At 57.7% G+C, this 25417-nt stretch overlaps 2 protein-coding genes across 4 annotated transcripts in view; both read right to left on the bottom strand.

The window, feature by feature from the left end:
* The window catches only part of CSNK1G2 (casein kinase 1 gamma 2), a 51576-nt gene extending 51253 nt beyond the window's left edge, over positions 1-323 (bottom strand). For 2 of the 3 annotated variants that reach the window (XM_054175244.1, XM_054175245.1), the window contains exon 1: positions 102-323. The gene's annotated coding sequence lies outside the window, so the exon portion shown is untranslated. The remainder of the gene's footprint in view (positions 1-101) is intronic. The other variant, XM_054175247.1, reaches the window with a different exon arrangement.
* Positions 324-7076: 6753 nt separating this feature from the next.
* SCAMP4 (secretory carrier membrane protein 4) lies at positions 7077-21504 on the bottom strand. The gene is made up of 6 exons (XM_009909583.2): positions 21456-21504; positions 19074-19202; positions 15362-15518; positions 8907-9008; positions 8000-8117; positions 7077-7327 (listed from the first exon to the last, which is right to left on the bottom strand). The coding sequence occupies exons 1-6, from the start codon at positions 21460-21462 to the stop codon at positions 7151-7153; spliced, it is 690 nt and encodes a 229-aa protein (XP_009907885.1). The 5' UTR covers positions 21463-21504; the 3' UTR covers positions 7077-7150.
* Between the last annotated feature and the right edge of the window lie 3913 nt (positions 21505-25417).

A 25417-nucleotide genomic window follows, 5' to 3' on the forward strand; every position in this document is an offset into this window, starting at 1 on the left:
GCCGCCCCCGCCCGAGGCGCCGCCCGGCCCGGCCCTCCCCCGGCCCCGGCGCTGCTCGGTCCAGGCTGGGTCGAGCCGCAGGGCACCGCGGCCCCGGTTACCTCCACGGGCCCTCAGCGCTGGGCCGCGCTGCCGCTGCCCCGCGGCCGCCTCCCCATGGCGGCGCCCCCGGCCCGGCTTCTCCTCACGCCGCCTCTCGCCTCCCCTCAGCACTCCGCGGGCAGCGGCCAGCCAGCCACAGCACTACGCCGCCGGCGTAGGCTCCCCACGCACCCATACGCCCCCCGTCACGCCGCCGGCGCAACCGCCCTTCCTGAATACCAACTCCGGAGCGGAGAGGCCCGGCGGAGCTCAGCGCAAGCGCAGCCGGCAGCAGGGTGGTGGCGCAACGGCGTTGGCGTAAAGCGCGTTCGAGAATAGGCGGCTTGAGAAGAGCGACGGGAGAGCGCTTTTGCGGCAGTGCAGAGCGCTTTACGGTAGCGCCGCGCTTGGCGGCTGCCGGCGGCGTCTCCGTTTAACTCCCCGCTGCCCGGCGGGCGCGAGCGGGCCTGGTCCAGAGGGCTCGGAATAAGGTCCAGCTCCGCCTTACCCCCAGCTCCATGTGTGGGGCAGGCTCCGGTATAGGGCACGGCTCCTCCGCAGACGCCAGCCCCCCGCTAGAGGGGTACAGCCCCCGTTGCAGGGTGTGCTCCCGGTGTGGGGTACAGCACCACTACAGCCACTGGGATCCGGTGTGGTGCACCGTGCTCAGCCCCACTGCAGGGAACAGCCTCCAGAATGGGGCACGGCACCGCTATGGGGCCCAGACCCTGCTATATAGGCAGCACAGGCTATAGGGGGCAGGCCCCGGTATGTGTCACAGCAACTCAGGTATAGGGGCCAGGCCTGAGCCCCCGAATAAGTCTACAGCCCCAGTATAGAGCACGACCCCACCACAGGGCACAGCAACACCCAGCCCTGCTCTAGAGCCTGGCTGGGCAATCTGAGGAGGACACCTAGGCTTGGGGGATAGGACAGAGGGGGTACAGCCATGGAACTGGTGAGTGTAGCCACATGGCCACCTCCACTGCAACCCCATCCTGGCCCATGGGAGGAGAGGAGAGCTGGAAACGAATTTTACAGACATTGAAGCTGTTCTGGGGACAGCAGCCCCAAGCAAAGTCACTGGCACAGAACATGAGAGAAGGAGCTGCTGCCATCCTCGCTGCCTTACAGGGGATGTCACCAGGACAGAGCTCCAGGCTAATACCCCTGCCAGGACAGCAGCCAGCCTGGCACACAGCCCCCAGTGCCACCTCCTAAAGCTCTTTTGCTCTTTTCAGTCTTTGGAGCTACTCTGTTCAATCATTAGGCCATTAAAGCCCTCTCCTTGTGAAGGAGGGCACAGCCAGGAGAATCTCTCCTTTCTGGTGGTGGCACAGAGCTGTCACCATTTGGCCCTTTCAGGGTATCAGTAGAGAGCAGAGGCATGACTGTATGATCCCATTGCTCTCCACGTCTGCACAGCATAGGACAGACTCACCCCCAAAATAGTTCCAGGCAAAGGGCAAACAAGTTTGTGTGGGGCTGGGGGGTTCTTCAGACACCAGCATCACTCCAAACCCTCTTCAGCAGTCCCAGCTGCTGGCATTGATTCTCTCCCACTTCCAGGGAAATGCTCCCCCCAGCACTTGTCTGGAGCTCATTTCTCCCTGTGGGTGTTTGCTTCTGCCAAAAAATGCCAGGATTTTGGAGAACAAACAAAAGAGAATGAGCTGCTCCACACATGTGCCCAGGTAGGCAAGAAGGCCACCAGCAGCCTGGCCTGGATCAGCAGTGGTGTGGCCACCAGGAGCAGGGCAGTGCTGGTGCCCCTGGACTGGACACTGGTGAGGCTGCACTTTGAATCCTGGGGTCAGTTTTGGGCTTCTCACACCAAGAAGGACATTGAGAGGCTGGAGCAGGTCCAGAGAAGGGCAACCAAGCTGGGGAAGGGTCTGGAGAACAGGGCTGGGGAGAAGCAGCTGAAGGACCTGGGGGGTGTTTAGTGTGGAGGAGGCTGAGGGGAGACCTCCTTGCTCTCTGCACCTCCCTGAGAGGAGGATGCAGTGAGGTGGAAGTTGGGCTCTGCTCCCTAGGATCAGGTGATAGGAGAGGAAATGGCCTGAAATCGTGCCAGGGGAGGGTTAGGTTGGAGAGGAGGAACAATTTGTTTGCTGCCAGAGTGGTCAGGGCTTGGCACAGGCTGCCCAGGGAGGTGGTGGAGTCCCCATCCCTGGAGGTGTTCCAGAACCCTGTGGCCATGGCACTTGGGGCCATGGTGGGGTTGGGTTGCTGCTTGGATTTGATGATCTCAGAAAGCTTCTCCAACCCAAACAATTCTCTGATAAAGCCCAAGCTGTGGCATGGTCCTGTTCCTCTTCCTGCTCAGGAGGGCAGCAAGGGGCTGTGAGCTTCATCCTGCTGGTGCAGAGGGGAAAATTGCCCCTGCAGCACCCACTGGCAGAGCCACCCCCATTCCCCCTCCCCCCCCCCCCCCATTTCCTTCTTGCACCATGCCACCTCCCCACACCACTGGGAGAGCTGACGTCAAGCACTTGGGGAACACTCAGGGTGTTCAGCTGTTTAGCCCAAGGACTGAAGGCACCATCTGGAGCAGGAGAGGGGCAAAGCAAATCATCTGAATTTTATTTGAAGGGCAAATCTCCAGCGGTGAGGATGCAGCATGCCAGAGGTGGGCTGCAGAGACCTGCACAGCCCCAGAACCAGCTCCAGAACCAGCTCCAGGGAGTGAGGCAGGAAAGCCAGGGAATTTCTGTTGGGAAAGCCATCCAGCTCTGAACCCTGCCCTTCGCCCGTGGGCAGGAGTTAATGAGGGATAATTAGCAGCAGACAACACAAATGAAGCACTCCCAATGACAAACAGAACGAGCTGCTCAGCGGTGGGAGGATGAAACCTTCCTGCCCTGAAACCTTCCTGGTCAGGGCCTGGGAAAGCAAAGTGACAAAAACACATCAAGAAGCAGACAAAGCAAAGCCTCCTGGTGGGTGCACCATGATGAGAGGACCCTGAAGCTTTTGGGGAGCTCCTTGGGGGCACGGTGCTGAGTTTGGCTGCACAACCACCCATTGCCCCCACACTTTGGGCCTGTCCTGTTTGCCCTGTCTGCTTCCTGAGTCCAGGCTTTTGCAGAGGGAGTGTGGCAGAGGTGAACGAGTCACAGCTCCAGGTGCCAAGCACCTGCCCAAGCAGCAGCTGGACCAAGAGCTTAAAGCTGTGTTTTGTGCTCAAACTTTGAGGATGTGGAGCAAGAACTTCAGCAAAAGGCATTTACAGAGGATCCCAGCGTGGTGAGGGCTGGAAGGGACCTCTGGAGATCATCCAGTCCAAACCCCTGCTCCAGCAGGGCACCCACAGCAGCCTGCCCAGGAGCACAATGGCCAGGGGGGGTTGGAAGCTCCCCAGAGAAGGAGACTCCACAACCTCTCTGGGCAGCCTGCCTCACACCAAACAACTTTCTCCTCCTGTTCAGATGGAACCTCCTGGGTTCCAGTTTGTGCCTGCTGCCCCTTATGCTGTCCCTGGGCACCACTGAGCAGAGTCTGGCCCCAGCCTCTTGCCCCCCACAGCTCCTTTAGCTTTTGCTGAGCATTGCTCAGCTCCCCTCTGGGGCTGCTCTTCTGCAGGCTCTCAGCCTTTGCTTCTCACAGAGCTGCTCCAGGCCCCTCAGCATCTTCAGAGCCTCTGCTGGACTCTCTCCAGTAGCTCCTTGTCTCTCAAACTGGGGTGCCCAGAACTGGCCCCAGGACTCCACATGGGCACAAACTTGCCCATCAGAGGTTCCATCTGAACATGAGGAGGAACTCCTGTGACTGAAGGGTGGTGGAGCCCTGGAGCAGGCTGCCCAGAGAGGTGCTGGAGTCTCCATCTCTGGAGACATTCCAAACCCACCTGGATGTGTTCCTGTGTGAGCTGCTCCAGGTGCCCCTGCCCTGGCAGGAGGGTTGGACTGGATGCTCTCCAGAGCTCCCTTCCCACCCAACCACTCTGTGATTTTTTTTCTGCTCATGGCAGACCTGTAGGAGCAGGAAGCACAGGAGGCCACTCCTGTGCTGCTTTCCCAGCCCGGGTGAGGAGCTTCATCCCACATTGTGCTGTTCTTTTAAAGACAAAACAACCTGCGCTGGGAGACCGCGGAGGGAAAAATAGAGACATCTCCATTTCCCTTTGCCAGGGAGCTCTGGTTACCTAGGAACAGACACACTTCTCTGCAGAGGCCCAGTTCTTCTCATCGAGCACAGGATGAGCATTTATTGTCTTGTGATCAGGAGAGGAGAAAAAAAAACCCCAACCCAACAGAAACCCACAAATAAACACCCCCCGCCCCGAGCTCCAGCGGCGACACCTCCACGCCACGGGAGGGCCAAGCAAGCCCGGGGGGCCAGGGCCAGGTTAATGGTGTTAAACAAAGCCTTTGGAAGCTAAAATGTAAACATTTAAAAACATCCAGGAGGAGCCCAAACCGTGAGGCAAACAACAACAAAAGCCCCGAAGTTTCTGGCACTGTGTTGAGTCAACTTCCTGGAACGATGACATGGAAGGGGGATGAGAGATGGCAGAGCCCAGCTGGAGAGGTTCAGCCAGCTCTGGGCATCAGTTTGGTGGCTGGCTCCAAGCCTTTTGGTGGGCAAGCTCCTAAACACTTCCCCTCCTCTCCTTGCCTCAAGCATTTCCAACGTGACTGGAGGGGGAGGCTTCAAAACTGCCCCCTCAGGATTAGCCAAGGGTGAGAAAGACAACCTCAGAGAGAAGCAGGACGTGGAGGACCCCAGCAGTGCTTCTCCTCTTGGTTCCCTTGGCACCTCCAACCTGACACGCTAAAAAAGGACCAAACCAGTTGCTTTTGGAAGGTTTTGGCAAGAGGCTGAGGTTGGGGAAGGGGCAGGGCTGGGAGGTGGGAGCATGGTGCAGGGGTGCCCCACGGGCTCTGGCTTCCCAGCCCTGTTCCCCACCTGGCTCCCCGCAGGCAGTCGCAGTTCCAGGCAGTTAACCCCCAGGCAGTTCCTGTCACTCTCTGATGGCCAGTGACAAAGAACACTCCAAATGACACTTGACACAAGACAAAGGCACCTAAAAGCTTGACAACAGCGGTCAGGTTGTGCTCTGTTAAGAAGGCTTCAAGCGTTTTGTACGTACAAGCACATTGCACAGTCACCACTAAACCCCCGGTGCTGGGAGCAGCTCAGCACCCCCGGAGCCAGCAGAAGGCCTCAGTGCTGCCTGTGAGCAGAAGCCCCCAGGGAGGCTCTGCCCTCTGATCCCTCTTCGTTTGGGCCCTAACAAAGCTGCCTTGCAGGCTCCAGGTGGTGTTTCCAGTATGACACAGGAGGAGTTGGAGCAAAGGGGATGTCCTACAGGGGCGGTGGGGGCCGAAGGGTTCTCCTTCCCCAGCCAGTACTTGATTAGATAAGGCACATGTAGAGACAAAAGATCACTTGCACATCAGTCCCACCTACCTAGGACAACCTCCCTGGCCTTCTCCAGCAGCCAATTTGGATTTTCCAGTTACTCAGTGTGAATTTGGAGTGACTCCACTTACACCAGAACACCTCTGGGATCCCATCCCAGTTCTGGTGCCCAACCCTTCCCAGGTTTCCAGAGAGGGTCACTGGGGCCAAAACTCTCAGAGCTGAAGGCTTTGAACACTCCCTCCCCTAGAAAACCACTGGGAAGTGCTCTCCCAGCTGACAGGCTGGAAAAGCTTCCCAGCAGGCTTCTGGGGAAGAAGAAGAACCTGTGCTGCCTGGAGGGCTGTGGGACAGAGGGGAAGGGGATGGCTCAGGCCACACAAGTCCTGGGGTGCAGAACAGAGATGAACAATGAGATGGATGCCAGCTCCTGGGGAAAACAAAACCTCCCAGCAGCTTCATCCTCTCCTGAGCTGACTCTTGGAGCAAGGCAGGAATCTCTCTCCCTGCTCAGATGTGGGAAGAGAGTGCTGCTGGTTACACAGAGCAGGTCTGCACAGCAAACACCACTCAGGAGCACTAACAAGAAGATTCTCTTGGTCTGCCAGACCCCACCACGTTTGGGTCTCAACCACACCAGGAGCAGGCAGGACTAAAACTATTCACTGTGAGAGAAATGTTCCCAAACCATGCTGGGGCCCAGCACTGAGCTCAACAGTTACCTTGATGGCCCAGAGAAGTGTCCCACCAAGGCAAGGTGTGCCCCAGAGGGCCCTTCTTGGGTCAGCACAAAACCTGGATGCCACAGGAGTGGAGTGGAGGTGGCACAGAGACTTTGTGCTGCCTACCTGTGACAGGGAGCACGTCGCCCAGGGAGCCAGGTCCAAAGCCCAGAGTCAGCCAGCTTCTCAGCAGGTTCCTGTGGGCTTTGACTCAGGCTTTTAGCAAGCAATCATGGAGCAGATGAGCTGAATCTGCACCTCTGAAGCACACAGATCCAGCTACAACTTTTGGCAGCAGGGAAAGCAAAGTGTCTGGTGGCAGCAGAGTCCTGGCCAGGCTCGGGAGGACTCTTGAGGACTTCACAGCTGAACGCCACTCACCCACAACAAGCACCCAAAGGGATTCTTCAGCAGAGAGCAGGGGAGGCTGAGGCTGTAGAGGTCACAGATACCTTTGCTAGTACCATGTAACTGCAGTGCTGCTTTTCCCTTGGAGTCACCAAGTCCAGATCCTTCACCCAGGAGAGCAAAGCCCAGGGGCTCCCAGCGCTCGCCGGGCGCCGGCGGCTCGAGAGACGAAAGCTCAGCAGGGAGGCAGGGGAAGGAGCAGTCCTGGTGGTGGGCACCACCACGGAGGGGGAAGAGAGGTGTGATCCCCTGGAGGAAGGGCAGGGAATGGTTGGTTCCTCAGGCAAACACTGGCAACAAAAAGCACAGGAAAAACCTTGTGGGGCAGGCCGTGCAGAGCTCCGGAGCTGGCGAGGGCTTGGCGAGGGCTGGCAGCACTTCTGCGGTGATGAGGAGACACAAAACCAAACCACAGGCCCCAAGGTGGGGGTGGCTTGGGGGGGGCAGGGGGAATGCCAAATGATCTTTTCAAATGACAATAATAAAAAGATCAAAAAAAAAACCCCAAAACCCAACCAAAACCCAAGAGGAAACCAGAGAAGGGCAGCCAGGCAGTTTGCAGCTGAGGCTGCTTAAGGCCATTGGTTTCCCGGGGGGTAGTTGGGCACTGTGGGGTACTCTGGCAGGCTGTTCCCAGAAAAATTGCTGTACTGAGCCTCCCTGCTGGGGGGGTTCCTCCATGTGCCACTGTTCCACTCATCCTGAGCTTTCTGAAAGCTTCCACCACCTCCTCGGTAGATTTTGTGTACCTAAGGGAGGGGAGAGAGAAGAGAAGGGAAGTCAGCACCAGGCATCCTCGGCTGAGGAGAGCTCCAGGCCCTCAGGGGCTCTGCTGGGGTTGTTCCTCTCTCTCTCTAAGGAGCTGCACTTCCAAGGAGCAACAGCACTGAACACACTGAGAAGGGAGCACTGGAGAGAAGGGAGCTGCAGCTGGAGAACAGAGCTGCCTGCCACTACCTGAAGGGAGCCCACAGGAAGGCTGCAGAGGAGCTTCTCCTGAGGGTGTCTAGGGATAGGACAAGGGGGAATGGTCTAAAGCTGAGGGAGAGCAGGGTCAGACTGGAGCTGAGGAAGAAGTTCTTCAGTACAAAGGTGGTGAAAGGAACAGGTTGCCCAGGGAGGCTGTGGCTGCCTCCTCCCTGGAGGTGCTCAAGGCCAGGCTGGATGAGGCCTTGAGCAAGCTGTGCTGGTGGGAGGTGTCCTTGCCCATGGCAGGGGGTTGGGACTGGATGAGCCTTCAGGTCCCTTCCAACCCAACCCAACCCAACCCATTCTATGTTCCTATGATTCCATGGCAAGGAACATCACCACGTGAAGGGGTGACAACATCCAGCCCCATGTCTTGTGTTCCCTGGATCTGCCCTCTAGATACTCCTGAGACCCCCCAGCTGAGGACAGAGAAGACAGCTGGAGCAACCTACCCTTATAATGCAGATCAGCATTGCCACTGCTGACAGTGTGAACATGATGGCAGGGAACAGCATGAACACAGCAGCTGCCACGTTGGAGCTGAAGAAGCCAATGGCTGCCAACCACCCACTGGAGACACAGAGAGAGAAACAACATCATCAGAGCTCTCTTCTTAAGAGAGAGTGACCCTCGCTGCAAGGAGGACACTGAGGGGCTGGAACAGGTCCAGAGAAGGGCAACCAAGCTGGGGAAGGGTCTGGAGAAGAGGGCTGGGGAGGAGCAGCTGAGGGAGCTGGGGGTGGTTAGTGTGGAGGAGGCTGAGGGAGACCTCTACAGCTCCTGAGAGGAGGCTGGAGCCACGTGGGGGTTGGGCTCTTCTCCTTAGGATCTGGTGACAGGAGAGGTAATGGCCTGAAATTGTGCCAGGGGAGGCTTAGGTTGGAGAGGAGGAACAATTTCTTTGCTGGAGGGGTGGTCAGGGCTTGGCAGAGGCTGCCCAGGGAGGTGGTGGAGTCCCCAGCCCTGGAGGTGGTGTTCCAGAACCCTGTGGCCATGGCACTTGGGGCCATGGTGTGGTGCCCATGGTGGGGTTGGGTTGAAGGTTGGACTGGATGCTCTCAGAGAGCTTCTCCAACCCAAACAGTTCCATTAACCTTGAGACTGGGTGGTGAAATGGTAAAAAGCAGTGGGCCTTGCAGGAAGGTGCTGCAAAGACCAAGCAGGTGAAGCAGACTTCTGCCAACAGAGGAACTCTTGCAACAACCAAACAGTGCACTCTGTAATTACAGCCCAAACAGAGAGCTGCCTCCACTCCACCCAGCACAGGCTCCCACCAGTTTCTCAGAAGTTGCCAGAAGCAGCCCTTGGGGCAGGGGAGCTGCATGCTCAGCTGCCAGGCTGTTGGAGCTTTCTGCTTACCAGGCTCCCCAGCCAGAGAAGCCAATGGTCTGCAGGACTGTGAGGAGGAACTGGGCTCCAAAGATGAAGAAAAAGGCCATGAAATTAAAGGAGCTGTCTGACCTGGAAAGGAAGAGAGGCAGTTAGGGGAGGACCAACACCCCACGTTGCTTCACACCCTTGTTTGACCCCATCAGAGATTCACAGAAGGGGTTGGGTTGGAAGGGACCTGAAAGCTCAGCCAGTTCCAAGCCCCTGCCATGGGCAGGGACACCTCCCACCAGCACAGGCTGCCTCATCCAGCCTGGCCCTGAGCACCTCCAGGCAAGAGGCATTCACAAACCTCCCTGGGCAACCTGTTCCAATCTCTCCCCACCCTAACTCTCAACAATTTCTTGCTCATCTCCACTCTCAGTCTCCCCTCTCCCAGCTCAAAGCCATTGTTCCTCATCCTGGCACTCCCAGCCCTCGTCACAAGTCCCTCCCCAGCTCTCCTGGAGCCCTTCAGGTACTGGAAGGCTGCTCTGAGGTCTCCCTGGAGCCTTCTCTTCTCCAGGCTCAAAAGCCTCAGCTCTCCCAGCCTGTCCCCATAGGGGAGGTTCTTCAGCCCCCATGCACAGACCCTCTCAGAAGAGACCCCTCTGGAGCTCTGTGCTTTGAAGGTTTCTCCTCTCTCCCTGGCAGCCAAAGCACAGATCCATGAATCACCAGTACCTGACCCCTCCCAGGGAGCCTGGCTCCTGCAACTCTCTGCCAGGGTGCCTGCCTTGATGCTGACACACGAGCAGAGCAGCCTCCTGCAGCTCAGAGAGAGCCTGAAGCATTCCTCTGCCCCAGCACCTGCAGACAGCTCAGCCTGAGCCCTGAGAGCTGGCACAGAGGAACCTGAGCAGCAGCAGCAGGCTGAAGCTGCCATGTGCCAGAAGCAATCATGGAGCATGAGAATTGCAGCTGGGGTTGTCTCGGGGGCTCCTCAGCATCCTGCCCATGGGTAATGATCCAGCACTGGGACATGATGGAAGGAGACACCAGAAGAGCAGGTGCAGGAGCTGCCTTTCACAGCTTTGAGGGCTCCACATCTCCAGGCTGGGGAGGCTGAGAGAGCCCTGAACATGAGAGGGCACAGAGAGCATGAACATGGTCCCAAACCAGGAGACCTGATCATGGTCTCTCTGTCATGGGTGCTCTGGAGCACTGCTCTGTCTGGCCCAGGTTCTGCTCAGTTCAGATTTGGGTCTCTCACTGCAAGGAGGACAATGAGGGGCTGGAGCAGGTCCAGAGAAGGGCAACAAAGCTGGGGAGGGGTCTGGAGAACAGGGCTGGGGAGGAGCAGCTGAGGGTGCTTAGTGTGGAGAAGAGGAGGCTGAGGGAGACTTCATTGCCCTCTGCAGCTCCTTGAGGGGAGTCCGGAGCCAGGTGAGGGTTGGGCTCTTCTCAAGAAGACAAGAGACAGCACAAGAGGCAATGGTCTCAAGGTGTGCCAGGGGAGGTTCAGGTTGGGGAAGAGGAAAAATGGCTTCCCAGGAAGGGTTCTGAGGCACTGGCACAGGCTGAGCAGGGAGGTGGTGGAGTCCCTATCCCTGGAGGTGTTCCAGAACCCTGGGGCCATGGTTTAGTGGCCATGATGGGGTTGGGTTGGTGATGAACTGGATGATCTCAGAGGGCTTTTCCAACCCCAACAATTCCATGTGGTGCTGAGGGCCATGGCTTGGTAGCAGTGGCTTAGCAGCAGGGCCTGGATTGGGAGCTCTAGGTAGGACTTGGTGAGCTCAGAAGTCTCTTCCAACCTCAACACTTCTATGATTTCATTATTCCAAGCCTTGGCTCTGCCACAGAACTGCAGCAGAGCATCTTCATCCCATGCAAGCAGCCCTGCCATGGAGTCAGCCCTTTGTTGTTAGCCCAGGCACATGTGGAACCCCCCAAGCAGCCAGTTTTTATGAGGTGAATGATAGCAGTGACAGGACCTCAAAGATGCCATGGTGGCACTGAAAGGGTTGTCAAGCCCTGGAATAGGCTGTCCAGGACACTGCTGGAATCATCATCCTTGGAGGGATTTAAATGCTCTGGAGATGTGCTGAAGGACATGATGCAGTGTGAGGTGTCCCAGCTCATGACAGGGGGGTTGGAACTGGATGATCCTTGAGGTCCCTTCCAACCCTGACAACTCTGTGGTTCTGTGACATGGTTCAGGGGCAGTGTTGGGGCAGTGGTTGAACCTAATCATCTGAGAGGTCTTTTCCAGCCTGAACAGTTCTGGGATTCTCTGATTTACAGCTTCACAAAACCTACTTCAGCTGCTCAGGAGGCAGCCTGGAGCAAGGGGGAGGTTGCAAAAGAGCTGAGGTCATTCCCAGTTCCTGCACAGACCCTGGAAGCATTCAACTGTTTATGATTGGAATTATCATCCCCTGATGCTTAACAAGGAGATGAGAGAGGCAGGAGCCCAGCCTCTGGAGAGGTTGATGCTGTGGACCTCAGCTAGCCTGAGACAAGCAGAAAGGCCTCCAGGCAGAGCCCTGGCACTGATCCCTGTGCTGGGACAGTCACCCTCTGCCTCTCACAAGAAGGCCACAGATTTGCTGTGAAATGATGAGGAAGAAACTGTTGAGAGTGAGGGTGGGGAGAGCCTGGCACAGGCTGCCCAGGGAGGCTGTGGCTGCCTCCTGCCTGGAGGTGTCCAAGGCCAGGCTGAATGGGGCCTTACACACCCAGGGCTGGTGGGAGGTGTCCCTGCCCATGGCAGGGGGTTGGGACTGGCTGAGCTTTGAGGTCCCTTCCAACCCAACCCATTCTCTGAATCCATGAAAGACATTTGGCATCCCCATGATCCCACCCTTCAAATGTCACCCCAGAGCACAGCAAAGTGAAGGGAACCCTTCCACCGTGGGCTGCTCAGAGCCTCCCCCAATCCAATTAACCAGGATAAGGCTGGAAGCTGAGCCCTCAGACAGACTCTTTCCAACTCCAACCTGCAAGGGCTGGAGGAGTCTTCATTTGAGAGGATCTGTGGGAATTAGTGAGGATCCCCAGAAAAGGTGGCTTCTGATCCAGCTTCCTGGACAGGATGGCATCCAGAGGGACCTGGCCAAGCTGCAGAGGTGGCCCTAGGTGAACCTCATGAAGTTCAACAAGAGCAAGTGCAGGGTTCTGGGCCAGAACAAACCTCACAATCAACACAGGCCAGGGGAGGAGGTCACAGAAAGCAGCCCTGAGGAAAGGGACTTGGGGGTGCTGGTGGGGGAGAAGCTGGCCAGGAGCAGGCAGGGGGAGACTGCAGCACAGGAGGCCAATCACAGCCTGGGCTGCATCCAAAGCAGCACTGCCAGCAGAGCCAGAGAGGGGATTCTGCCACTGTGCTCTGCTGAGACCTCACCTGCAGGGCTGTGTGCAGGGCTGGAACCCTCAATACAGGAAGGACCTGGAGCTGATGGAGAGGGTCCAGGGGAGGGACACAAAAATGCTCAGGGGGCTGGAGCAGCTCTGCTATGAGGACAGGCTGAGGGAGCTGGGGGTGCTCAGCCTGGAGAAGAGACGGCTCCAGGGAGACCTTAGAGCAGCCTGCCAGGACCTGAAGGGGCTACAGGAAGGATGCAGAGAGACTGTTTGCAAAGGCCTGAAGGGACAGGACCAGGGGCAATGGCTTCAAACTAGAGCAGAGCAGATTGAGATTGGATGTGAGGAACAAGTTCTGCACCAGGAGGCTGCTGGAGCACTGCAACAGGTTGCCCAGGGAGGTGGTTGAGGCTCCATCCCTGGAGATACTCAAGGTGAGGCTGGACAGGGCTCTGGGCAAGCTGATCTGGTGGAGGATGTCCCTGCTGAGTGCAGCAGGGTTGTAACTGGCTGAGCTTTGGAGGTCCCTTCTGGCCTGGTCCATTCTGTGATTCCTGGAGCAGGCCTGGAGCAGCACTGGCCCAGAGCAAGCCCCGGCCCGGAGCAAGCCCCCCGGCCCGGAGCAAGCCCCCCGGCCCGGAGCAAGCCCCCCGGCCCGGAGCAAGCCCCGGCCCGGAGCAAGCCCCCCGGCCCGGAGCAAGCCCCCCGGCCCGGAGCAAGCCCCCCGGCCCGGAGCAAGCCCCGGCCCGGAGCGAGCCCCCCGGCCCGGAGCAAGCCCCCCGGCCCGGAGCAAGCCCCCCGGCCCGGAGCAAGCCCCCCGGCCCGGAGCAAGCCCCCCGGCCCGGAGCAAGCCCCCCGGCCTGGAGCAAGCCCCGGCCCGGAGCAGCCCTGGCCCGGCCCGGAGCAAGCCTCGGCCCGGAGCAGCCCTGGCCCGGCCCGGAGCAAGCCCCGGCCCGGAGCAAGCCCTGGCCTGGCCCCAGAGCTCTGCAGCTGGCTTGGTTTGGAGGCAGAGCTGTGACGAAGCTCTGACGAAAGCCTCCTGGCAGGCAGCAGGCCAGGGCCCAAGGGTTGCCTCTTCCCAGAAGCAGCAGAACAAGAGGGTCTGACCTCACTGTCCTGGCTCCTAACCAGCTGCAATCCCACAGTGCTGCCCCACTGGCAGGGCTTTTCCAGGCTCTCCCTCAACTGATGTCAAAGGCAATGAGTGCTCCCTGTGGCCCTGCCAGGCTGCCCCCTGGGCCTGGGCTTTTTTTAACTGCTGAGGTCTTTGCAGAGCAACCTCAGGGACCTCTCAGTGTTCAGCTGCACAAACACACAACCAACACCACAGAAATAATTGGAAACACTCCTTGAGGAGCCCAGGGGAGGTCAGCAGGGAGGAGTAATTTCTCCCAGCCTGGAAACAGCTCTTTGAAGTGAGTTCCAGCCAGGCTTAGGGCTTCTCAAGCAGGGATGAGGACAAAACCCCAGCCCCAGAGGGCAAGAGTTCAGAGCTGACATTTTCCTGTCTTGTAGAACTTTCTGATCAGAGAATCACAGAACAAAGGGTTTGGAAGGGACCTCTGGAGATTATCAACTCCCCTGCCATGGGCAGGGACACCTCCCACCAGCACAGGTTGCTCAGGGCCTCATCCAGCCTGGCCTTGAGCACCTCCAGGCAGGAGGCAGCCACAAACCTCCCTGGGCAGCCTGTGCCAGGCTCTCCCCACCCTCCCTCTCAACAATTTCTTCCTCATCTCCACTCTCAGTCTCCCCTCTCCCAGCTCAAAGCCATTGTTCCTCATCCTGGCACTCCCAGCCCTTGTCACAAGTCCCTCCCCAGCTCTCCTGGAGCCCTTCAGGTACTGGAAGGCTGCTCTGAGGTCTCCCTGCAGCCTCCTCTTCTCCAGGCTGAACAGCCCCAACTCTCCCAGCCTGTCCCCACAGGGGAGGTTCTGCAGCCCTCTGATCATCTTTGTGGCCTCCTCTGGACCCTCTCCAGCAGCTCCAAGTCCCTCTTGAGAGCTCAGAGATCTTTTCCAACCAAAACAATTCTAATCATCACAATCCTGAGGACTTTGGTAATGGGGAAGCAGGAAAAGCTTCAACTTCACCACCCACAGCCCTGAGTGGTGTGTGGGGTCTGCTGTGTGACACTGGGCAGGGGTCTCCCCTCCCTGCCTCTGGAGGACCCTCACAGCTCTGACAAGCTTCATGCACTGAATCCAGCCTGGTGATCACAGCCAGCAGGAGCAAATGCAAATGATTATTAATTAAAGTGAAAAAAAAAACAACCCTCAGATGGCTTTAAATATTTGTGGAGTTTCAGAAGCACTTGCTCCAGGGAGCTGCTTTTATCTCTAAAGCAAAGCAGCTGAGCTCTGGAGGATCCAGAGACAGAAAGAAGAGCTCTCAAAAACTAATAAGCTAATGGTCCTCCATCAAAAGCAGCCTCAGTGAGGCTTCACCAAACCAGCAGCTGAGTGGCAGACTGCTGGGAGGCTGCTGCTAGCTCCAGAGAGTTAAGGAAGAGATGAATTTCATCCTCATGGAAGCAGCAAACAACTCACTGCTGCTCACCTCTGATCCTAAGCAGGTGAGAAGGCTCCAGGGAGACCTCGGAGCAGCCCTCCAGGACCTGAAGGGGCTCCAGGAGAGCTGGAAAGGGACTTTGGACAGGGGCTGGGAGTGCCAGGATGAGGGACAATGGATTTGAGCTGGGAGAGGAGAGATTGAGACTGGAGGGGAGGAAGAAATTGTTGAGAGGGAGGGTGGGGAGAGCCTGGCACAGGCTGCCCAGGGAGGCTGTGGCTGCCTCCTGTCTGGAGGTGTCCAAGGCCAGGCTGGATGAGGCCTTGAGCAAGCTGTGCTGGTGGGAGGTGTCCCTGCCCATGGCAGGGAGCTGGAGCTGGATGAGCTTTCAGGTCCCTTCCAATCCAACCCATTCTGTGGTTCCCTGGTGACCCTCAGTCCTGCACCCTGCATTTAGAAACAGCCACATTCTGATCACCTCAGAAGTAACCAAGGCTTTCAGACCTCAAGATCTTCATCCCAGAGGGAGCTCCAGAGGAGCAGTAACAACCCAGCCCCCTCTCCACTACCCCATTCCCCCCCTCACCCCCCCAGGAGGACAGAGAAGCTCCTCCAGGGCTGGTGCTCACCGGAAGGCTTTGTAGGCAGGGCGGAACCAGCAGACGTAGCCACAGGGACTGAAGAGGATGAGCCAGAGGATGGCCAAGCCAAAGTTGACTCCATTGCCTCCTCCAATCCACCAGGCCAGGCAGGCAATGATGTTCACCACCAGAGTGATGCAGTAAACTGCAAGAGAGCAGAGGACAGAGGGTCCTGCAGTGCCACATCTCCACACAGGGAGGAAGTCAGCACCCAGGGGCGGCAATGGGAAGGGTCCACCCTGCAGTGGGGAACTCCAATCCTGCAGCAATCATGCAGGCTGCTGCCAGCCCCAGGAGCTGGCACATCCACCCCCAAAGGGAATGCAGTGACAGGGGGATGAGGAAACTCTTTTGGGACCTGCCAAAGGGTGGAGAGCTGGGTGGCAAACGCTGTGACCAGCAGCAGGTTCAGGCCAGCAGGATCCGGAGTTACGAGCAGGGTCCAGGTCCCACTTGGAGCAAATGGGGAGAGGGGAGAAGGGAGGAGGGGGAACACTGCCCTGCACCCAGGCTCAGCAGGACTTTGGTCTCTGTGCTCACTGGGGCTGCCTCAGGAGCTCCCCCAGGTCAGCACAGCCTTTGTGGGCTCTGCCTCTGCTTCCCTGGGCCTCTGAGGAAGCCAGGAGGGAGCTTCAGGGGCTTGTAAGTGCTGCTGTGAGTGAGGGGATGAGCAAACTCCAGCCAGGCTGGGAACACAGGACCACAGGGACAGCTCCAAGGCCTCTTCATATCCCTGCTCCTGCCACTTGGATAAAAAGAACAGATGACAGCAGCCCCTGGAGCACACTAGTGCTGTGCTAAGGAGATGTGAGCAAACTGCTGCTGCTGCTCCTCCCTTTCCCAGCACCAAGCAGAGCTGCACAGCTCCCAGCTCTGCAGCCTGAGCTCAGTCCCCATGCCAGGGGCTCCCCACTTTCCTCCATGGGCTCCCCTCAATGATCCAGGGACTCCCTGCATCCCCCCCAGGCTCAGCCCAAACACAAGTTCCTCTTTTTGGAGGGCTGGAAGCCCTCTGCTGGGAGCCAGGCTGAGAGAGCTGGGCTTGGGCAGCCTGCAGAGGAGAAGGCTCCAGGGAGACCTTCTGGTGGCCTTGCAGTGCTTCAAGGGCTGAGCAGAAAGCTGGGGACAGACTTTGGAGCAGGGCCTGTTGGGACAGGCCAAGGGGGGATGGTTTGGAACTAAAAGAGGGAGATTGGGAGTGGAGAGAAGGGAGAAATGTTTGACCCTGAGGGTGGGGAGAGCCTGGCCCAGGAGGTTCCATCTGAGCAGGAGGAGAAAGTTGTTTGGTGTGAGGGTGCTGGAGGCCTGGAGCAGGCTGCCCAGAGAGGTTGTGGAGTCTCCTTCTGGAGAGCTTCCAACCCCCCCTGGGCACTGTGCTCCTGGGCAGGCTGCTGTGGGTGCACTGCACCCCTCCCAGAGGTCCCTTCCAACTCCTCCATGCTGGGGGTCAATTCCTTGCTCTTACATCTTAACACTGGGGGAAGGAATTGTCAGCAATGACATTTCCTTCACACAGAGTCCTTCAGGTTGGAGAAGATCCTTGAGACCATCAGAGTCCAAGCATTAACCCTGCCCTCCCAACTCCACACTCCTGGAGCATTCCTCTTAGCTGTGCTTCTGCAAACTTTGCTTTCCAGGTGCCATTTATTGCCCCCCAGTTACTTTGACTAAGAACAGCCTTGGAGCCAAGAGCACCTGGGATGTCTGAAGGACCTTCTGGTCATCCCTGCAGCGGATCACAGGAGGTTAGGGGTTGGAAGGGACCTCCAGAGATCATCAGGGTCCAAGCCCCTGCCAGAGCAGGAGCAGAGAATCCAGCACAGCTCACAGAGGAACACATCCAGATGGGGCTGGCAGGTCTCCAGAGGAGGAGTTTGCTCTGCAGTCAGGCAGGAGTCTGTTCTCCAGCAGTGGGAGCTCTGGGACAGGCTTCCCCAAACCACCTCCCACCTCCATCAGACGCTGACATCTCATGAAAGCAACGAGCAGCCAACCTTCCAGCAACGACTTGGGGCTGCTATTTTTAACAGCAGCCTCTCCTTGCTTCCAGCCTTCCCTCCTTTCAGCCCCAAACCTCGAGGAGAGCCCAGCAGAAAGCTGCAGCTGGAGAGCTGAAGCTCAGGGTGGGGACTCCAGGGCTTCCTCAAGCCATGCCCTGGGACCAGTGGCCCACAGTGGTTGGCACCTTTCCAGCCAGCCACTGACTGGCCTTGAGGGAGGCTTTGTCTGGGGGAGAGGCAGAGACAAAGGTGGCTTTGGAGCCCCCAAACATGGAAGCAGTTGGGCTGAAGGGACAAGCAGTTTCTTCAGGCAAGAGAATTACAGAGCTCATTTCAGCAGCTCTAAATAAGGCAGGGACAATGGGGCCATAGAGGAGGCCATTCTTGCTGCACACAAACCTCCCTCAGACACACAGCCCATGCATCTGGACCCCAAACCAGGCCACCCAATGCAGAGCTGGCAGAAGAGCAGCTTTCCTTCAGTGGGGAGGGTAAAAAAGGGATGAGGAACATTGAGGGGGGGAAGGAAAATAAATACAAGCAAGGCAAAAAAGATTTTCACCTTCCAGGGCATTCCCTGGCACTGCACTGAGCAGCACTGTCCAAAGGGCAGCTCTCAGGGCTGGCTTTGGAGGGGTTAAGGTACACGAGGCCAGAGCCAGCAGACCTGCTCCTTCACAACACTTTTGGTGTCCCCAGCAGAAGGAGGACACAGAGCAGCTGGAGGGAGTCCAGAGGAAGCCACAAAGAGGATCCCAGGGCTGGAGGAGCCCTGCTGGGAGCACAGGCTGAGGGAGCTGGGGCTGTGCAGCCTGCAGAGGAGAAAGCTCCAGGGGGACCTCAGAGCTGCTGCCAGGACCTGAAGGGATCCTGCAGGGAGGCTGCAGAGGGATTCTCCTGAGGGTGTGTAGAGACAGGGCAAGGGGGAAGGGTTTGAAGCTGAGGCAGAGCAGGGTTAGGCTGGAGCTGAGGAAGAAGTTCTGCAGTATGAGGGTGGTGAGGCTCTGGCACAGGCTGCCCAGGGAGGCTGTGGCTGTCCCCTCCCTGAAGGTGCTCAAGGCCAGGCTGGATGAGGCCTTGAGCAAGCTGGGCTGGTGGGAGGTGTCCCTGCCCATGGCAGGGGGGGTTGGCACTGGATGATCCTTGAGGTGCTTTCCAACCCAACCCATTCTGTGAGTTCCTTTTGGTGCCTAAGATTCTCCTTTCACCCTATTTTAGGTGAATTGGGAGGCCAGCATCACTTGCCATTAACAAAGGTGCCAGGTGGGGTTTGCTTTTGCTCTCCTCAAACCTCCTCCTGGCTTTTTCCATCCCTGTTTCCCTCTCCTTTCTCCACCAGCAGCTCTGTGCTGATGATTCAAGGCAAGACAGCTTTAACATTTGCTCCCAAAGTTGTATTGCAGGATTCTAAGAGGATTTGCTCTCTCATCAACTAATTGCACTCACAGAATCCCAGGCTGGTGGGGAGGGGTAGGAAGGGACCTCTGGGGCTCATCCAGTCCACCACCCTCCCCCCTGCTCCAGCAGGGCACCCACAGCAGCTGTGCCCAGGAGCACAAGGGCCAGGGGGGGGTTTGGAAGCTCTCCAGAGAAGGAGGCTCCACAATTTGCCACAACTTTAAAGCACACAAGGCAGTGAAATGTCCAAGCTTCTCCCACCCCCAGCCATTGCCCCAGCACAAGGTTCTGACTCCACTTACAGATCCACACATGGTAGATTCTCTTCACCAGAGCCTGGTAATCGATGGGGATCTCATCAGCAAAGTTCTGGTAGAAGCAGGGCTTCAGGGGGATGAACTTGGGCAGTGGGGGGAAGTTGTTCACCTTTTCTACAACACAGAACACAGAGATCACTTGAATGCAGAGGCATCCTCACATGGCTCTGAGGGAGCTGAGGGGCTGAATTCAGCCTGGAGAAGGCTCCAGGGAGACCTCAGAGCAGCCTGCCAGGACCAGAAGGGGCTCCAGGAGAGCTGGGGAGGGACTTTGGACAAGGGCTGGGAGGGACAGGATGAGGAACAATGGCTTTGAGCTGGGAGAGGAGAGACTGAGAGTGGAGATGAGGAAGAAATTGTTGAGAGTGAGGGTGGGGAGAGCCTGGCACAGGCTGCCCAGGGAGGCTGTGGCTGCCTCATCCCTGGAGGTGTTGAAGGCCAGGCTGGATGAGGCCTTGAGCAGCCTGTGCCAGTTGAGAGGTGTCCCTGCCCATGGCAGGGAGCTTGGAGCAGATGATCTCTGGGGTCCCTTCCAACCCAAACCTTTCCATGACTACTTCAGGTGGCCTCTGAAGCTGGTATCAGTTACTGGTTAACACCTTCTGCTGACCCCCCCCCAACCCAGGGCTGATGTCTCAGGGCTGCTTCCAAAGTCCAAAGGAATTTGGCCTTCACAGAAGTGGTTTTTGCTTTGCTATCAACTCTGGGAGGGCTTTCTCCTGGGCAGCCAGCAGCCTAGGAAAGCCACAGCAGTGCTGGGTCAAAGGAAAGGGAGGGAGCAAGCTCTGAAACCAAGTCAGCTCTCTAGGGAAGCCAGGGAGCCCAAGGTTAAAGCAGGTTCTCTGAGAAGGCAGGGAGCTGGCTGAGGCTCCATCCCTGGGGATATTCAAGGTGAGGCTCCACAAGGCTCTGAGCAACCTGCTCCAGTGGAGGATGTCCCTGCTGAGTGCAGGGAGGGTTGGGCTGGATGACCTTTGGAGCTCCCTTCCAACCCAACCCATTCCATGATTCCATGAGGAAAGTTTGGTTCCATTCCTCTTCAGGCAGCCCAAGCTGCAGCTGGTTCCTCTCCTTCTGCTCTCCTCCCTTTTCTCTCTCCTATCCTAACAGCTCTGCTGCCATCTTCCAATGCACAGAGTCCCCAAACCCCACTGTCCTGCTGGGCACCAGCTGCTGCAGGGTCACTTGTGGGGCTGACAGAACTCTCCAAACCCTTCCATGGTGGTTTGCTAGGCACACAAAGAGCAGAAGGAATCCTCAGTGCTGCTGCCCAGCTGCAGGCAGCCAGATGAGCACCTCCTCTCCCAGGGAGACCTTGGAGCTTTCAGCTGTTGTGGGTGGCTTCCAAGAGCAGACAAAAGCAAGCAAAGGAAAACATTGCCTCTCACGTCTGGCTGCTCCCACTCCAGGGCCAGGATCAACAGGTTGGATCAGCCAGGAGAAGCCTTGCTTGCAAAGCCCAAGTTATTCTATCAATGAACAGCAGCTGGGTGGAAGTCTCTGACTTTCTTATCTTATCTTCAAAACCTTGGCAGGAATTGTGCTGCTCCTTTCACTCCAGTGCAGCTCTCCTCTGAAGAAAGGCTGTGGAAGCCCTCTGCTGGGAGGCCAGGCTGAGAGAGTTGGGCTTGGGCAGCCTGGAGAGGAGAAGGCTCCAGGGAGACCTTCTGGTGGCCTTGCAGTGCTTGAAGGGCTGAGCACAAAGCTGGGGACAGACTTTGGAGCAGGGCCTGTTGGGACAGGACAAGGTGGGGGATGGCTTGGAACTGCAAGAGGGAGCTTGAGAGTGGAGAGAAGGGAGAAATGTTTGACCCTGAGGGTGGGGAGAGCCTGGCCCAGGCTGCCCAGGGAGGTGAGAGATGGTTGGAACCATTGCAGGTCAGGTTGTTTGGGGCTGTGAGCAACCTGCTCTGGTTGGGGATGTCCCTGCTGGCTGCAGGGGGTTGGACTGGGTGAGCTTTGAAGGTCCCTTCCAATCCAAACCATTCTGTGAGGCCATGAAATTTCAGATGTGGAGATGTCAGCAGGAGCACTGTGGGAAGCTCTTTAGCCTCTGTCAGGCAGGAATTCCTCTGCTGGACCCTTCTGTGTGATTCCCTCCTCATTAAACTTGCAGACAAGTCTCACCTGAGCCTTTAGCACTGCAACAGCAACCTCAGCTGAGAGACCTGACCTACAGAGGGCACAGGGTAAGGGTGACTGTGACCAAGGCAAGGAAAAAGAAGTAGCTGAAGAGCTCCAGGGGTCATGAAGAGCTGAGGAAGGGACTCAAGTTGCACCCCTGACATTTTACAGCCATCACAACTCACTGGAAATCAGTCTCTGAAACCACCTTCCCTGCACTGCCAGGTTTGGAGAGGCCCTTACCTGCCATTGCTCTGGTGAGGGTTCCCTGGGGAAGGTTCAGGCAGGCAGCAGCAGACCTGTTGGAGAAAGAAAAATATCAGTACAGGACAAGGGGTGATGGGGTGGAACTCAAAGGAGATTCAGAGTGGAGAGAAGGAGAAATGTTTGACCCTGAGGGTGGGGAGAGCCTGTCCCAGGCTGCCCAGAGAGCTGGGAGCTGCCCCATCCCTGGCACCAGTGCAGGTCAGGTTGTTTGGGGCTGTGAGCAACCTGCCCTGGTTGGGGATGTCCCTGGGGGCTGCAGGGGGTTGGACTGGGTGAGCTTTAAGTTCCCTTCTGACCCAAACCAGTCTGGGATCCTGGGATTCTGGAGAGCAGGTGCAGAGAGCCTGGTGTGGAAAGGATCCCAACCCCACTGCTGCCTCCCAAGCACCAGCTGCAGGAGAGCTGAAATAAAACTGCTTGAAACAAAGGAAAGTTCTGAGCAGCACACAACAAGGTCAGGGTTGGGATGCTCTGGGCTGCCCAGAACAAGGAGACAGGGAACCCTTCCCAGAGAGCCAGGGAGCTGCTGGAGAGAGTCCAGGGCAGGCTGCAAAGCTGCTGAGGGGCCTGGAGCAGCTCTGTGAGGAGCAAAGGCTGAGAGCCCTGGGGCTGAGAGCCTGCAGAAGAGCAGCCCCAGAGGGGAGCTGAGCAATGCTCAGCAAGAGCTAAAGGAGCTGTGGGGGGCAAGAGGCTGGGGCTGGGCTCTTGTCAGGTTGCCCAGAGAGGCTGGAGCTGCCCCATCCCTGGCACCACCCCAGGTCAGGTTGTTTGGGGCTGTGAGCAGCCTGCTCTGCTTGGGGATGTCCCTGGGGGCTGCAGGGGCTTGGGCTGGATGAGTTTTAAAGGTCCCTTCCCACCTAGCCCAGTCTGTGACTCTATGATTCTGTGTCACTAACCAGCACCCAAAGAACCTCCTAGAACTGGAGGCTCTCAGGGCAGTGGCTGCCACACTGCCAGCCTGGGGGTCCCCCTGCACACTGCTGCTCTCCAGCTGCCCACAGCAAGCTCACTGCCACCTTCCAGGCAGGCTCAGGATTTCTCCTTCCTCACAGGAAGCTCCAGCCTGAGGCACCTCATTCAGCACAAGCCCTCCTTGCAGGCCTGGCTCATTCAGCAGCAAACCAACCTGCTCTTGGAGGCAGCTGGCAAAGGCTGAGGCTGCAGGGAGCTGCCCCAGGCCCCCTGCAGAGACAGGCAGGTCGGGGGGAGCCCTGCAAAGCACAAACATGGCAAGAGAAAGCTGTCTGAACTCACCAGGTTTAATGCCTCATTTAGGTGCTGAGATGGTTTCTTGGCTCCTCTGCCTCTGTGCACCCTCCCAGCTGCTGAGGCAAACCAACAGTGGCTGTTAGCTGGGAAGGGAGCTGCTGGCAAGAGAGAATCAGCTGGGACACAACAGCCCAAATCCTTCAGTGTTTTAGCAGCTCTGCACAGCTCTTGCTGAACACAGGCTCCCTCCCCCTGCTGCCACCACTCAGGGTGGCCATGCCTCTGGAAGGATCAAACCCTGCAGAGTCTCCTCAGCCAGCTTGCTGATCCTGGCAGAAGCAGGCAGCCCCAGGGAGGGCTCTGCTCAGCTTGGCTCCTGCCCCTCCTTCCCAGGGAGAAAACCACTCTGTGCTGCACCCCCAGCAGGGAAAGAGAACCCCAGAATGGGCTGAGGTTGGAAGGGACCTTAAAGACCATCCAGTTCCACCCCCACTGCCAAGGGCAGGGACACCTCCCACCAGCACAGCTTGCTCATCCTCATCCAGCCTGGCCTTGAACACCTCCAGGCAGGAGGCAGCCACAGCCTCCTGGGCAGCCTGTGCCAGGCTCTCCCCACCTTCACTCTCAACAATTTCTTCCTCATCTCCACTCTCAATCTCTCCTCTCCCAGCTCAAAGCCATTGTCCCTCAGCCTGGCACTCCCAGCCCTTGTCACAAGTCCCTCCCCAGCTCTCCTGGAGCCTCTTCAGGGTATCTAAGGTCTCCCTGGAGCCTTCTCTTCTCCAGGCTGCACAGCCCCAACTCTCCCAACCTGTCCCCACAGCAGAGACTCTCCAGCCCTCTGATCATCTTTGTGGCCTCCTCTGGACCCTCTGGTGGCCTTGCTGTGCTTAAAGAGGCTGAGCAGAAAGCTGGGGACAGACTTTGGAGCAGGGCCTGTTGGGACAGGACAAGGGGGGATGGTTTGGAACTGCAAGAGGGAGATTCAGAGTGAAGGGAGAAATCTTTATACTGAGGGTGGGGAGAGCCTGTCCCAGGCTGCCCAGAGAGCTGGGAGCTGCCCCATGCCTGGCACCAGGGCAGGTCAGGTTGTCTGGGGCTGTGAGCAACCTGCTCTGGCTGGGGATGTCCCTGCTGGCTGCAGGGGCTTGGACTGGGTGAACTTTAAGGTCCTTTTCTACCCAAACCATTCCATGATCCTTCTGTGATGTCAATTCCCCAGTCTGCAGAGTGAGGCAAACCCCACAGGTGCTGAGGGGAGCAGGCTGTGAAGCTTCCTGGTTTGCACAGCACTCACCCCTGGTTGATGAGTAACCCCAAAGTTTAGAGGCCAACACCTGGGACTCACAGGAGCCCACTGGAGACAGCTGGAGCTGTTCTGCACCAGTGCCTCAGAGACCACCCCCCCTGTGGCATGGCAAGAGACAGCACTGTCCTCTGGAACCAAGACACACACAGGAGCAGCACCCTGGCACAGGGGGACAGCAGGACCTGAAAGGGAGCTGCAGGACCTGAAGGGGCTCCAGGAGTCTACAACTCCCTGAAGGGAGGCTGTAGCCAGGAGGGGGTTGGGCTCTTCTCTCAAGCAACCAGCACCAGAACAAGAGGACACAGTCTCAAGCTGTGCCAGGGGAAGTTTAGGCTGGAGGTGAGGAGAAAGTTCTTCACTGAGAGAGTTGTTGGCCATTGGGATGTGCTGCCCAGGGAGGTGGTGGAGTCCCCATGCCTGGAGGTGTTCCTGAACCCTGTGGCCATGGCACTTGGGGCCATGGCTTGGTGGCCATGCTGGGGTTGGGCTGCTGGCTGGGTTGGATGACCTCAGAGAGCTTTTCCAGCCCAAACAATTCTCTGACCCACTGATTCCTGCTTTGCCACAAACCCACCTGGGACAAATACCCCAAGACCAGGTTCCAAGGACACCAGCTCCACTCATGCCATTTACAGATGGTCCCAGAAGGCCCCAAACCCCTCAGCTTTCCACCCAGCAGCTCCTGAAGTCTCCCCCTAGGCTATTTTCTGTGCTGCTTTTGTATTTTCATTCCAATGTGACTGTGGCGAGGCAAAGAGCTGTGACACAGATCTGGCCTCAAGGGCTGGATCTGGAGCACTGTGCTGGAAGCAAAGCCAGGGGCAGGATCTGCACCTGACAGCAAGGGCAGAGGAATCTGCCAATGCTCCCAAACCTGAGGCAATGATTTAATGATCAGAGCAGGAGACTGAGCACAGCCTCCTTGTCTCCACCAGTGCCTCAGCACCACAGTTCCACAGCACTTCTCCTTTTCATAGATTCATAGAATGGGTTGGAAAGGACCTCAAAGCTCATCCAGCTCCAACCCCCTGCCATGGGCAGGGACACCTCCCACCAGCCCAGGCTGCTCAAGGCCTCATCCAGCCTGGCCTTGAACAGCCCTAGGGAGGGGACAGCCACAGCCTCCCTGGGCAGCCTGTGCCAGAGCCTCACCACCCTCACACTGAAGAACTTCTCCCTCAGCTCCAGTCTCACCCTGCTCTGCCTCAGCTTCCAACCATTCCCCCTTGCCCTGTCTCCAGACACCCTCAGGAAAAATCCCTCTGCAGCCTTCCTGTAGGATCCCTTCAGGTCCTGGCAGGCAGCTCTGAGGTGCCTGGATGTGCTCAAATGTACCTGCCTGGTGAGGGCTGGCACCAAGGACCAGGCTCTTGGAGCCACTGCATGCTGCCAGCCAGCAGCCACTGTGGAAGAGCAAATG

The sequence above is a fragment of the Dryobates pubescens genome, chromosome 31, assembly GCF_014839835.1.
Source record: "Dryobates pubescens isolate bDryPub1 chromosome 31, bDryPub1.pri, whole genome shotgun sequence".
Taxonomy (NCBI): domain Eukaryota; kingdom Metazoa; phylum Chordata; class Aves; order Piciformes; family Picidae; genus Dryobates; species Dryobates pubescens.